Genomic DNA, 12,708 nt, shown 5'->3' with positions numbered 1-12,708 from the left:
TAATTCGTGTATATACGTGTTTAACGTGTCACGTGTCAACGCAAACTCAGTCCGTATCTATACGTGTTTAAATAGGTAAATTCGTGTTTGACACACGTAAGATACAAAAACATGAATTTAAAATTTGTGTTGACATGAATAGACACAAAAACAAATTTCTAAAATTCATACACAGAAAACTCGTGTCGTGCATTATCAAGGGTATACAAATACTAAGATAACATGGACACAATCCAAGCGAAAAAACCATAATTGATAATTCAAACTGCCAACTCCAAAGTTGGCCAAAAAAAAACAGTCCGAAACAACCCAACATAGAAAATTTTGCAAGTATTTTAACCTGCAATTCAATTTCAGTATTTAAATAATACGTAAATGCAAAAGGTCAAATTATCAATGATTTTTTTGGTTAAAAAGAAAAAAGGTATTTGTAATGGTATGGTATGAGGTAGTAAAAAGCCAAAATTGTAATAGCTTTCCTGAAAATTCGTCTATATAGTTTTGTTAATTTTTACAGATATGATCGCTGAAAAAGTATTTTTAACTTTTTTAGTCCTTATAAAATATTCTTTCTTTTTCACCGATTCAGTCCTTGAGGCGTCTAACTTAAAGCTTCATGCATTATTTATTTTTATTTTTTTTAAAAAGACCATTTTGCCCCTATCCGCTTCATCACCATATTCCAAGCATCAAAATTACGCTTAATTGTACAAGACACAGTCACTTTAAAATACAAGCATCAATATTAATGGAACAATATACTTGAAAATCCTTCAAGATATCTCAAAACTTCGGAATATTGAGGAGTTAAAATACATACAACTTTTACCCATATTCTAGCATCTTTTTATGCAAACTTAATTCATATTTCAAAAGCCTATTCGTTTGTGTGTATCGGGTCCAAAAACATTCTATAACAACTGAATAGTTGTGCATTCTTTTTTTCTACCATTAAAGATGTATAGGTATCCTCAAACCATCACGTGCAAGCTGAACTGGAATTCCTTCTCTGTAGCAAGCAACAAGTGAAGAATTAAGGGTCTGTTTGGTTGTTTCTAATTTTAGCAATGAGATTTAAAAGATGATGACATGGCACAAGTTAACATGTGTATGTGTGAAGTCATTGTCCACATAGGACAAACATGTTATTTCTTAAAAAGTAAACTTCAACCAAATAAACTAATAAAGATATATTGAATTACATATAAACATGTCAATTGGTTTAAAATATGTTTATCTATGACTTCAAATAAACTATTTACAAAAATAAAATTTTAGATAACAGGAAAAGGGTAGGTAAGTTAAGTACCTTTTGGACCAATCCTGAAGGAATTCATTATCTTTATGGTGATCAAATTCATGAGTCATTCCAATTAGAAATGCTCTCTTTGGTTGCAATCTCTTAATGGCTTCCAGAGACTATCAATACATGTATAAATTAAGATAAAATGAGACGATAGTTCATAGTTGAAGTAATTCAAAGCAAGATCTCAATAAGGGAACTTAAATGACAAACCTGTGGGAAGCAAAAATGTGTATTATGGGATCCATTCTGCAAATAAACAAAGAAAATTTCATTATGAAACCAAAACCATATTAATGAAGTGGAAGACTTGAGTATTGACCTTATAAAGTGTATCCAGTATAAGAAGATCTAGTTGTTGACCTGCACTTTTAGATATACCTGAACATTCAAAAGAACCTGAGAATAAACTGAAACACAAAAAGGTATGAATCTATGAAAAGGAATAGAAGAAACACTCACAAAGTTCAGTGTCTTCTATAAAGCGTGAAATATCAGATATATAAGCTACTTTGCTATTTTTTCCAAACAAAAAACCTAAACAAATATAATCCTCCCCATGCATCACCTAAATAAAAGGTTAGTTAAACAACAGTCAAAAACGTATATAACTGTAATTATAATATATTATTAATTCAAGCAGAAAATAATAAATAGATAAATGAAAAGGTTAGAATATTAACTGGAAAGGGTGTGATTTCTAGTCCGGATGCAACAAATGGCTTCTTACTATCATTCTCGATTATTTTCCATTCAAGTTGTGCTACACGTCTAACTTCTTCACCAGCTTTGAGCTTCCTTTGTAATAGGTAAGGAAATTTCACTTTTAAGCTGTTTAATACATGAGAAAGATTGACAGATCATGCAACCATAACATGAGTGTTGAAGTGTCAAGAGATGAAAAAAAACCAAGAACTTGAATACCTTTCCATTGCATGTTGATTTAGGAAAATTGGTGTAGGTTCAATGTCGTTTACTGGACTGAATGGTTGCACTGAACGGATGTCATCAAGACCAAGAACTGCATCCGCATGTTCATGAGTCAAAATAATCTGCATTTTATAACAATTATTTATTATTATCAACATCATGGATCCCATTTGTCTTTCTCTTTCAGTTAAAAAAGATTTGATTAAAGAAACTATAGAGTCCCCCTCCCATGAAAGTTTCAAGTAGAGGAAGAATATCCAATTAATATGAACTAAAAACTGTATTAGGGAGAAGAAAGTTACAGAATCAACTTGAGGGATCTTATGGAAAGTAAACCACCGGAGGACTTGCTCCCTGAATGTCTTTCCCACATCAATTAGTATGTACTTATGTTCCCCAGCACTTGGACTATAATCAATCAGAAGAGATGTATTGCACCTATAGAACGTATATATAATTAACTTTTATGAGCCACCATTAACTTTAGGATAAGCTTAACGAAAATATAGATGGCAATGATAAGCATAATCTCAGACTTAATTTGCTCAATGAAAGTATAGATATTGTCCGATCAGTGTCAGTCTGCAGGGGGTGGCTATGTTAGCACATACACCCTCTATACAAAAAGAGGAGGTAGCCGGAGAAAGTCAAAGCATCATATATATGGATTTTGATAAATATCTGCCACAAACTTTTTATATGTATAATTTGTTGTAGAGTTTTATGTATTCATCAGAATTTCCAAAAAATCGTGTTTGAAGTTCACAACTAAGGTAGGAGTTAATACGTTTCCTAGAGTTGAACTTATATACCTTTTCATGTGTGTTCAAAAGCATTTTCTGAAATTGAAACTAATAACCAATACATATGTGTCTAAAAGTCAAAATTTTACTATAATTGGGAAGGAATGAAGAATGAGAACTATTTACAAGTTTGAACATACAAGTTTCTCCAAAAAATCAGAATCCCCGACAAGTTTGAACATACAAGTTAATCCATCATAAGCATTGATTTCTATGCAGGCAGATCTACAACATCTAAAGGTTAAAGATCCATGACGATGCAATGGAGGGGGAAAATGCAACTATAACCCTAGAATTTAGTTTATCATCGTCGAATACCTGTAATTAGGGTTAGATTCAGGTGGAGTCGATAAGGACTGGAAGCAGACTTTACAAGGTGGATCCGATGGTTTGATCAGACACATTGCGTTGGGGACAGCACTCGAACAACCAGTACCTACAAAGATCAATGCTGAATGAGGTTGCTCGCGATGGCCGTTCTCCAAAAAGTCACCGCCGACGTCCATATAAGCTGCCGGAATGAAACTGGAGATATGAAATAGATTCGGAATGAGAGAAATCTTCGATCGCAGTATTGGAAGAAAAAAGGGTGTTGAAACTTGAAAGAGAAGAATTTAGCGGTTTGCAAACTTTATGATTATTTCTCGTTGGTGGATCCCACACACGTTATTTCTCGTTGAAGAATTTACCAAGACTAACAACAGCAAAACTATTATTTCATTAAAAAAAATTCTTTATTATCTAGACATTCAACCAAATTCAAATTTTATGTAGTTATCAACAATCTAATACATCAAAAATATAGAAGTTTCAGATATATATGAAAAATAAATTATATCAATATTATATTATATATAAAAAAATTTAAAACCATAAATTTTGTTAACTTTTCAATAACATATTATGTAATAAATAGTTGTGGAAATTGAAAATAAAATATATGTCCACCCATAGCTTTTCATGTTTTTAAAAAAGAGTTTGTTAGAGCACCCACAAATTCCATTTGCAATGCCACCAATTCATTTTTATATGTCACGTAAAACACGTTCTTGTAAGTGATATTTAATATTAAATAACGTTTTTTCACTTTAAGTTTTTATTTTATTAAACTGTCTTTATTTATTATATATATATATATATATATATATATATATATATATATATATATATATATATATATATATATATATATAAATAGAAGCTTGTACGGTCTTTGACGAATCCATATCGAATTAAATGAGTGGATTGTAGACATGTATGTTTATATGTGTATATAAATATTCTAGCTAAATGCTCAAAAATTAGGTATGTGTGCCATATATAAGTTATTAGTATACTATTTTACAGACAAATTATATTAATAAGCTATTAGTATATTATTTTTATGTAAAAATAGGAGTGTGTGCCATGAGATACATAACAATATTTAGAGATGTATCTTTCCTACGTAGAGCCAACTACTATTATTAGTTGATCATCGTGTATGTGGTTCAAGAAAATAATTGGAAAAATAATAAGAGCATGTGTCATTATACACGATATAATTGTGGAAGATGAACATGATTAATATATTCGTCAATTTGATTTTATCGATAATAATGTTAATTTTAATATAGTTAGGCATGAAATTTTCGGAAATCGTCTTCACTCATATGAAATGTATCTTCAGAATCATGCAAAAATCCCTAACATATCCATAAAACACCAACTACAAGCGAATTTGATTGAAGAGATTTGAAACCAATTTAGAGATAAAGAAAATAAAGATTAATATTGTGATATTCGTTTTGTAATTCATGTTTTTGTAACGTCTTAATATTTAAATAATTAATAAAGTAAAATAAATTTAATATTTATTATTATTTTGTTATTTTATATTTAAAAATTTTATTTTCATTATAATAATCAAATTTATGTTTATTTATTATTGAGTGTGTGTGTGTTTGTGTGTGTGTGTATATATATATATATATATATATATATATATATATATATATACACTCCTACTTTTGAAAGATAATGTTATTGTATTGATTTAGAGATATCTATAAAAACGGATTTGATATATTTGAGAAATGAGTGATATTTCATTGATATGGATGACCTTAGTCAACTTAAGTTTGTACATTTTTTGTTTTTGCTTTTTTTTTAAGGACCGATAAACATAGTCTAAAGTTTTCATGTGGTGGTATTTATATTGTATATTCAAATAAAATAATTACGCATTTATAACACATAGTTTGCAACTTTGCATCATGTATATTAACTAGATTATAAGTTTTGAGAACACATAGCCACATTGTATAAGAGAGATACCGATAAATGTATTTTTATTATTTGAAATTATAGCAATTAAATGTAACTTGTTCTAGTGTGTATCATATAATTTAATAATTTTAAAAAATTAATAGGCAAAATAATCAAAAAATAACATCTTGTGAAAACCGAAAAGATGTTGCATATTTTGTGAAATAAGAAAAAAACATATTAGGTTGGGCTTAGATAATCACTTTTGTTACAATAACATGCAATATTTGACCCCTTAAATAATTAAATCTAAATATGTTTATGATGACGTACGGTTTATATGACTAAGTCCAGTCCGATATCATTGATCGGGTAACAATAACATCAAACTGTGGAAACTTGATGATATATGGTCCATTGGCAAGGCATAGACTGCTCTAGCACGCCATCCTGGTCTGGCATTCCCTTACCAATCTTGTTGGGGACTCCCTTGCTAGCCTTGCTGGGGACTCTCTTGCCGGCCCGGTCTGGCGCTCCCTTGCTTGGAGCCCCCTTGCCGGCCTTTCCTGGTGTGCGCCCGTTAGCCTTGCCCGAGGTGCGCCCGCCAACTCCGTCCGGCGCCTCCGGGCAGCCTTGCTCAGCTCCTTGCTAGGTGAGCCTGAATTGAATTGGCCCAAGGCCTGACCTAATTCCCTTGACCTAGTTGTCCCCTATAAATAGAATAGTGTCTCCTCCATGAAAGAGGATCTTTTTCCTGGGACCCTTCCCCATGGCTCGGACGCCACACTATACTCCGGCCAGAAGGCTCAGCTGCCACCCGCCGCCGTCAGCCACCATACATTAGCACAAACACCAAAATGGTTCACTCCAGCTAATCTCAGATCTATCAGGTGATCTAACTTGATCGTCGGAGTCCGCTCCCAAGGCACAGTCCATGGGGCGGCTCTAACGACTTTGTTCTGTGATGTCCAGATCTCCGCCGCAACAGAAGACTAGAAGACTTATCGGAGGTCGATATCGCATCATCAGTTTATTTAAATAATTATAATTTTGGAAGGTGCTACATACCAAAAACATTTTGGTAATAATCCACTTGAATTAAAAGAGCATATCGATTCCAAAATTAGTCACTTAACAAGTAAACGATGTTCAGGTGTATCTTTCATTCCACATTTTTCGTGTGCATTTTGTATTCCACCTTTTCTGTAGAAGATTCCATGATATCATTATAACAAGTTTGCACGAAACATTCAGTCTCACTCCCACACTCAACGTTTACTTCTTTGTCAACCAACACCACATATATCAAATAGAAAAACACCAAGATCTACCACACATGTCAACATTTCATCATGTTATTTTTTAAAAATGATTGACAGCGCAACCACCACTTAACGTGTAAATAGGCATGCATCATTCAGGACTTTAACACCAAAAAAAGGTTTAGGTCTAATGCATAAAAACAGTATCATCTTTCTTTCTTAGCAAGCCAAAGATTAGACTATATAATTTTTTTGGCATAATCGCTTTACAAGAACCAATTGTACAAAAACTTCAATCAATGGAAATCTAGTTTCATAAAACTACAAAAATGCAAGTGTTTATATGAAGATGCCAAATCTTGATGCATTTCTTCTTTGTTATACAGCGGAGCGGGCCCCTCTTAATCCTAATGCAAATCAATCTATGTTTTAATTCAGGAGACGAGATCATAAAAAACTTGTTCTTTAAACACTAAAGAGGAGTTTCATTTTTGTCTACTCCAGTGGCTTCCACAGCATTCAAACCACTCTCAATGGGAATGGGAATATCGGTTTCAACTTGTGTTGCTTCATCATCTGCCTTGCTGCTATCAATTTCCATCTGTGTTTCAGCCTCCTTTGCTTCTTCATGTTCCCCATTTCCCACATTCTGCATATCAGTCTCCATATCATCATCATCATCATCATCATCATCATGCTCATTTGTTTTTGCATCACCCATTTCTCCAGAATAATCTGAAAACTGGTTGCCCATCATTCTCGCCTAAACCAACATCCAAAAAAAAAAATCATCACTAACTTCACTCCAACTCATAAAAAAAACATATATATACAATTATTACCTGATAGACTTGATGCATTCTAAAGTTAACAATTCCAGCCATTTCATCAATCCCACTGACAAAATGTGTGGGCCCAGTGTCTTCAACAGGACGATCAGTAGCAGGTGCAACCTCATGCAGATTGAGTGCAAGCAAATCAGGCCTCTGGAGTAAAAGCTGAAAAGTGGGCTGCAGTTCATAACATTGCTCAAACAGTGACCTCCTACAAAACACATAAAGTCCCAATCGAGCACGTGACATTGCAACAATCAGTCTTCTAACATCACGAAGATGCCCCACAAATCGTGTCCTCACAAGAGACAAAAGAATAAAATCATTCTGTTGACCTTGAAACTTGTCAACTGTTGCAACCTGTAAAAAAAACAATACTATAATTTTTCAACACAAAACTAATAAACACTATCAAAGGGAAAATAGCTAGCATGATTTATGTCCTAAACTGACCTTGTGTGGAAGGCCAATGAAATCATAAGGAGCACATCTTCTATTAAGAACATCGCGTATGAGAAGCTTCTGACCATTATAAGTTGTCAAGATTGATATTTTATTTGCAGGGTACCCCAACAACCGCATATAAATATAAACACTAACAAGATATTCAGCCTCCCCTTCATTTTGATAGAACCAAGGAGAAGGAGCACTCTCACCTTTCCCATGGTAATCAGGCACATCCACCAACTGATAATCAAAACCAAATCCAGCATTTGCTTTATGGAAAAACGGATTTTCCTTAACATAAGGAAGATCACCTAAATCCCTATATCTCCAGTTATAAAGCTTGGCTAAACTCGGTCTTGCTCTACCTTGTGCATTCAGCTCAATGTAAGGGATTCCTAACCTCACAAACCGTGTAAATAAGCTTTGATCCATGTGGCTGTATTTTTGGAAAGCCATGTTTTTAACGACAGGTGGCAGTTGATGATGATCACCAATCAGAATGCAGCGTTTGAGTCTCGCGTGCCCATCTTCTTGTCTTTGAAGCAACATCGGGATAAAAGTTTCTATTTCTAGAATCTGTGCGCTTTCTTCCATTAACAAGTTGTCATACTTGAACCCCAGGTGTAAAAAATCCTTTCTTTTTAAAGCTGCATGTGTACAAGTCATTGCCACAATCTTTGCTTGTTTTGTCATGAGGTGATTTGCTCTGTCAACTTGCGACTTCAGCAACTCAAACGCCCTGCATTCATCTAGCTCCTGGAAGACGGTTTTCAAATGACGAAAACACCCTTTAGCAGCACGCATGTCTTCTTCAAATGATGTTCCATTGAAAACAGGATTCGGGGTGTTGGAAAAGAATTCAGTGAAGGGGAATTTGTCTTTGACAAACGAGGGTTTATCTTGATTTTCATTGCAAGAAGCTAGAAACTGTTCCCAACGTGAGTACACGTGGAGCAACCAGAAGTAGCCAGCTGTCTCACAGGTGTAACCAACATCTTCAGGTAGTTGTAAAGATCTTGCAAGCCTTTCAACTTCACTAAGAAGCTCTAAACGTCTCACAAGCATTGCATTCACACGCCCTTGACGACTGAAATCAAGATCTGTTGCAAGTTCTTGCTCCCCTTGACCTAATCGAAGAAGATAACGAGCTGGCACATCCCTCTATTTATAAATAAAAAAAAAATCAAAATTAATTAATATGTAAGAGATAAAGATATATATACTTTGAATGTATATATGGAAACTGTTTTCATTTCATACCTCCATTATTTTTTCAAATAGGTCATTCAGAGCTTGATTTGAATGGGTGATGATTAATGTCCTCTGAGAAGGGCAATTGTGGTAAAGTACATTCAGTATCTGAACTGCAGTATCAGTCTTTCCAGTACCAGGTGGACCCACCACCATTGTTAATCCCGGTTGTATCCCTGAGATTATTGCTCCAACCTGTAGAAAAAGCAATGATGTCATTCACCAAATATCTTATAAAGAACAAAACTAAAGATAAACACAAAAAAAAATACCTGTGTAGGGGTAAATCTGACAGAATTCTGTTTTGGTTGATCTTGAGGATAAGGACCAGGGTCAGGAGGTAAGTAAGCTTCAACAATAAGTTTTTCTTTTTCTTTTTCTTCTTCAAAATCCTTCACATCAACTGAATGTGAATTGGACTTCTCATTTCCAGAAAGAGCATGAGTATTTCCTTTAAGATTTCTAGGAATGTTGATCCGAAATGGAGGGCCAGGATTCAAGTTCTCAGTGCCATCTGCATTTGTAAACATCAACTGATACTCTGAGAAACATTCTCTAACATGATCAGCATCAAGAAACGTGTCTTTGAAATCAATGGTTTCAAGAAGATCAGGCATATTAGTCCATTGAGCTGCAGAAGGATCCCCATATCCCAAAAATATATCATGCAACCATTTAGGAACAATACATGTTTCATTCATCAGATCTCTAATACTCTCCAATATTGCTTTGAAATTGTTCTCTTTCGGTTTCCTCCTCATCAAAATATTAAACCTACCATAAACATCTTCAGCACCTTTCTCAGCAATATCAGTAACATCCATATGATATTGAGCAGTATCAAGAGCAACAGTCACAGTTCTCAAATCCCCTTTTGGTGGTTTCCATTCATCTCTCTTAATTCTACCTGTAAAATCATTCATTAAATTCCCTTCCTCATCACGCATTTCAATAATCTCACATCCTCTTACAAACTGTAACCCTAGTTTTTGTGGGACCGATGCATTTTCCGCTTCTTCAGCACTTAAAGGTTCAAAAGAAGGACGAATACAAAGCAAGAAAAGCACATCATGTTCCTTTAATGCATTCCATTCAGACCTTATCTGTGCTTTGTAACTTGAAATGGCAAAAGTAACCTCAGCAGTTACAGATGAGGGCTTTACTTCACCAATATTTGGTTGTTTCACTTCAGTGATTTTGAATTCTTTAATGGGAACAGCCATTCTTGACCACCCACGAAAAGCAGGGTCCCCTTCATTGTTGGTGTATGCAAGAAGATGTGGAACAGCTTCTTGAATGTCCTCACGGATTTCATAAGTGGATTCGAGGCGAAAAAGATTAAAATTTCTTAAAAGGTAATCATGAAGGGTTAAAAACTGTAAATTTAGTTTAGGAAGTGCAAGGCAACCTTCACCAGAGTAGTTGATACTAGGGACAAGACTTTCATCCCACATTATCTGTTCATTTGGATAAAGTGGTAAAGCATTTATTGATTCCTTTTGAGATTGTTGTTTCTCAAAAAAAGAGACCATGACTTCGATAAGAAAGTCAACTCTTTCAGTCCATGGATCGTTCTTTGAAACCAACTTTAGCTTACTGCAGACTAAGTCACGCAATTCATCAGGAGAAAGAACAGATAATTTCTTTGAAAGATCAGCACGCCTATCAATTGCACCAATGTTAGCAAGTGCAAGTTCTTTCAATTTGGGTACTTTTTTAAATGAAAGAAGCTGAAAAGCTTGAAAACGTTCATAATGGGCTTTAAGAACATCATCATCTGTCATTTGTTTCCCTGTGTTGTCATCGATTTCAAAACCTTCATAATACTGCAGTAAGTCAACTAGCTGTGCGAAAAGCTTGCCTTTTTCATGTCTATAAAGAACACTCAAATGACATTTCGCAACCACCGCCACATCAGCAACAAGAGCCTTAAAGTATCTGTGGACAATCATTCATCAAGATAAATAACAAAACATGAAGATGAAAAAAGTAAATAGCAGATAATGTATTTAACTTTGTGAGGATGAGTTACCTCCTGGTTGGAAGTTGGCTTAAAAGATCAATCAAGAACTCCATAAACCTCTCACAATACAAGATTGAAGCTTCATTGATTTGTTCAAACCCATGAACTTTGGACCCTTCATTGTCATCATCGTGATAAAATACCTTTGAATCAAGCACCTCTAAAAACTCTTCAATGAAATTCCTTAAGAACTTCACTTCTAGCATTACTGACATATCAAAAGATTCCCCTCGTTTCTTTGCCTTCTTGGCTTTTTTTGCAATTCTTTTCCATTTGTCTATCAGATCAGTATCAAGACAAAGCTCCATCTTAAAACAAATCAAAAGAAAATTACACAAGTAAATATGAGAATCAAGTTTCGTGAAAATGAAAGAAAAAAGTGTATGGACTTACCTGAAAACGACCAAAGGATAGACTATGCCAGCAATGAAGGCTTGCCAATCTCATGACTTTCTTGCTTACTATATCATCCTCCAGACTCTGTAACACAAAAGACAAGAAACATCAATTGACTATATATTGAGAGATAATATGCAACAAGATATACAACGACTTTTACCTGAAAGGCATTAATCATGAAAAGTAGGTAATTTGTCTTCTCTGCAATACTCAAGCTTTTTCCCTGCATTGAAGTTATAATGTCAACCGTCAATCTTAACCTATGTCAGTAGCTACCCGGAAAGCAAAGACACATACCTCCTTTAAGCAGAGAACCCTCTCAAGAAATGCCTTAAATATATCTTTCCTATCATAGAAGCATATCCACGCAGCAACATTTTCTCGAAACTGCATCGCCAAAAGGATAAAGTTATTATATAAGTCACTAGTCATGGACTTCACCTTCTAGTTCATCATTTGTTTACTTAGCACAGGGATTCAAACCCTAAAATTATATAGAAAAGAGTATACAGGGGTACTGAACTACTGATACCTTCTCGTTAATCATGAGAATCATTGACATGACATGCTCAAATGATGAAGTCTCGGGATCGAAATTTGGCCATAGGTAATTCTCCAAGTACTGACTAACTTCAAGAATCATAACCCTCTGCAACGGCACCGTTCTCCTCATCCTCCCACTTTTGTCCTCCTTAACCAGCAACTCCGTCTCATAAATCTCCTTTACAAGCTCCGCACTAAACGGAGGTTTCTCGTTGTTTGATGCCGTTTTAGACCAGTTCGCATCGGCAATCTTAGTGAGCCGGTCCCGCTGGATTTCAACAAGGGTTATCGAGCTTGGCAGATTGGTACCTGGTTTTGATTCCGGCGGCCTTTCCGGAACTGCTTGGTCGGAACCACCGACGGTAACGGGGTACTCAGCAACGCGGTGGCGCCTGAAGTCGAACACTCCAGTTCCGTAGACTTTCGTCATTGTTCGGAATTTCTGGATCGACGAAGTGAGTGTCTGCTGTCAGTACCACGTAGAAATGTTCAAAAATCAATGTTAGTGTATGGAAGAACTTCAAACTGGACGATTCTGAATACGGGTTTGAATGGAGTTCTTTCTGAAATTACGTGAAACCCTACTCGCCAGTCGCCTCTGATAGAAGTAGTACAGTGGGTCGTTGAGAAGGCGGTCGTGAAGGCTCGAATCCAAGGGTGTTCGGAT

The 12,708-nt window shown here is 35.1% G+C and overlaps 2 protein-coding genes across 2 annotated transcripts; both read right to left on the bottom strand.

The window, feature by feature from the left end:
* Positions 1 to 724: 724 nt before the first annotated feature.
* Positions 725 to 3,645, bottom strand: LOC145041584 (Metallo-hydrolase/oxidoreductase superfamily protein). The gene is made up of 9 exons (XM_078989721.1): positions 3,355 to 3,645; positions 2,536 to 2,671; positions 2,228 to 2,355; positions 1,987 to 2,134; positions 1,766 to 1,871; positions 1,626 to 1,684; positions 1,517 to 1,552; positions 1,310 to 1,419; positions 725 to 1,009 (listed from the first exon to the last, which is right to left on the bottom strand). The coding sequence occupies exons 1-9, from the start codon at positions 3,540 to 3,542 to the stop codon at positions 952 to 954; spliced, it is 969 nt and encodes a 322-aa protein (XP_078845847.1). The 5' UTR covers positions 3,543 to 3,645; the 3' UTR covers positions 725 to 951.
* A 3,179-nt stretch (positions 3,646 to 6,824) lies between these two features.
* On the bottom strand, positions 6,825 to 12,708 carry EMB2765 (P-loop containing nucleoside triphosphate hydrolases superfamily protein). The gene is made up of 10 exons (XM_078989720.1): positions 12,031 to 12,708; positions 11,796 to 11,885; positions 11,659 to 11,721; positions 11,493 to 11,579; positions 11,109 to 11,407; positions 9,349 to 11,014; positions 9,086 to 9,271; positions 7,832 to 8,986; positions 7,388 to 7,738; positions 6,825 to 7,308 (listed from the first exon to the last, which is right to left on the bottom strand). Exons 1-10 carry the CDS (start codon positions 12,469 to 12,471, stop codon positions 7,018 to 7,020), a joined length of 4,629 nt encoding a protein of 1,542 aa, XP_078845846.1. The 5' UTR covers positions 12,472 to 12,708; the 3' UTR covers positions 6,825 to 7,017.

Source organism: Lactuca saligna, chromosome 4, assembly GCF_052625555.1.
Source record: "Lactuca saligna cultivar CGN05327 chromosome 4, ASM5262555v1, whole genome shotgun sequence".
NCBI lineage: Eukaryota > Viridiplantae > Streptophyta > Magnoliopsida > Asterales > Asteraceae > Lactuca > Lactuca saligna.
This window is presented reverse-complemented; position numbering and strand designations above follow the sequence as displayed.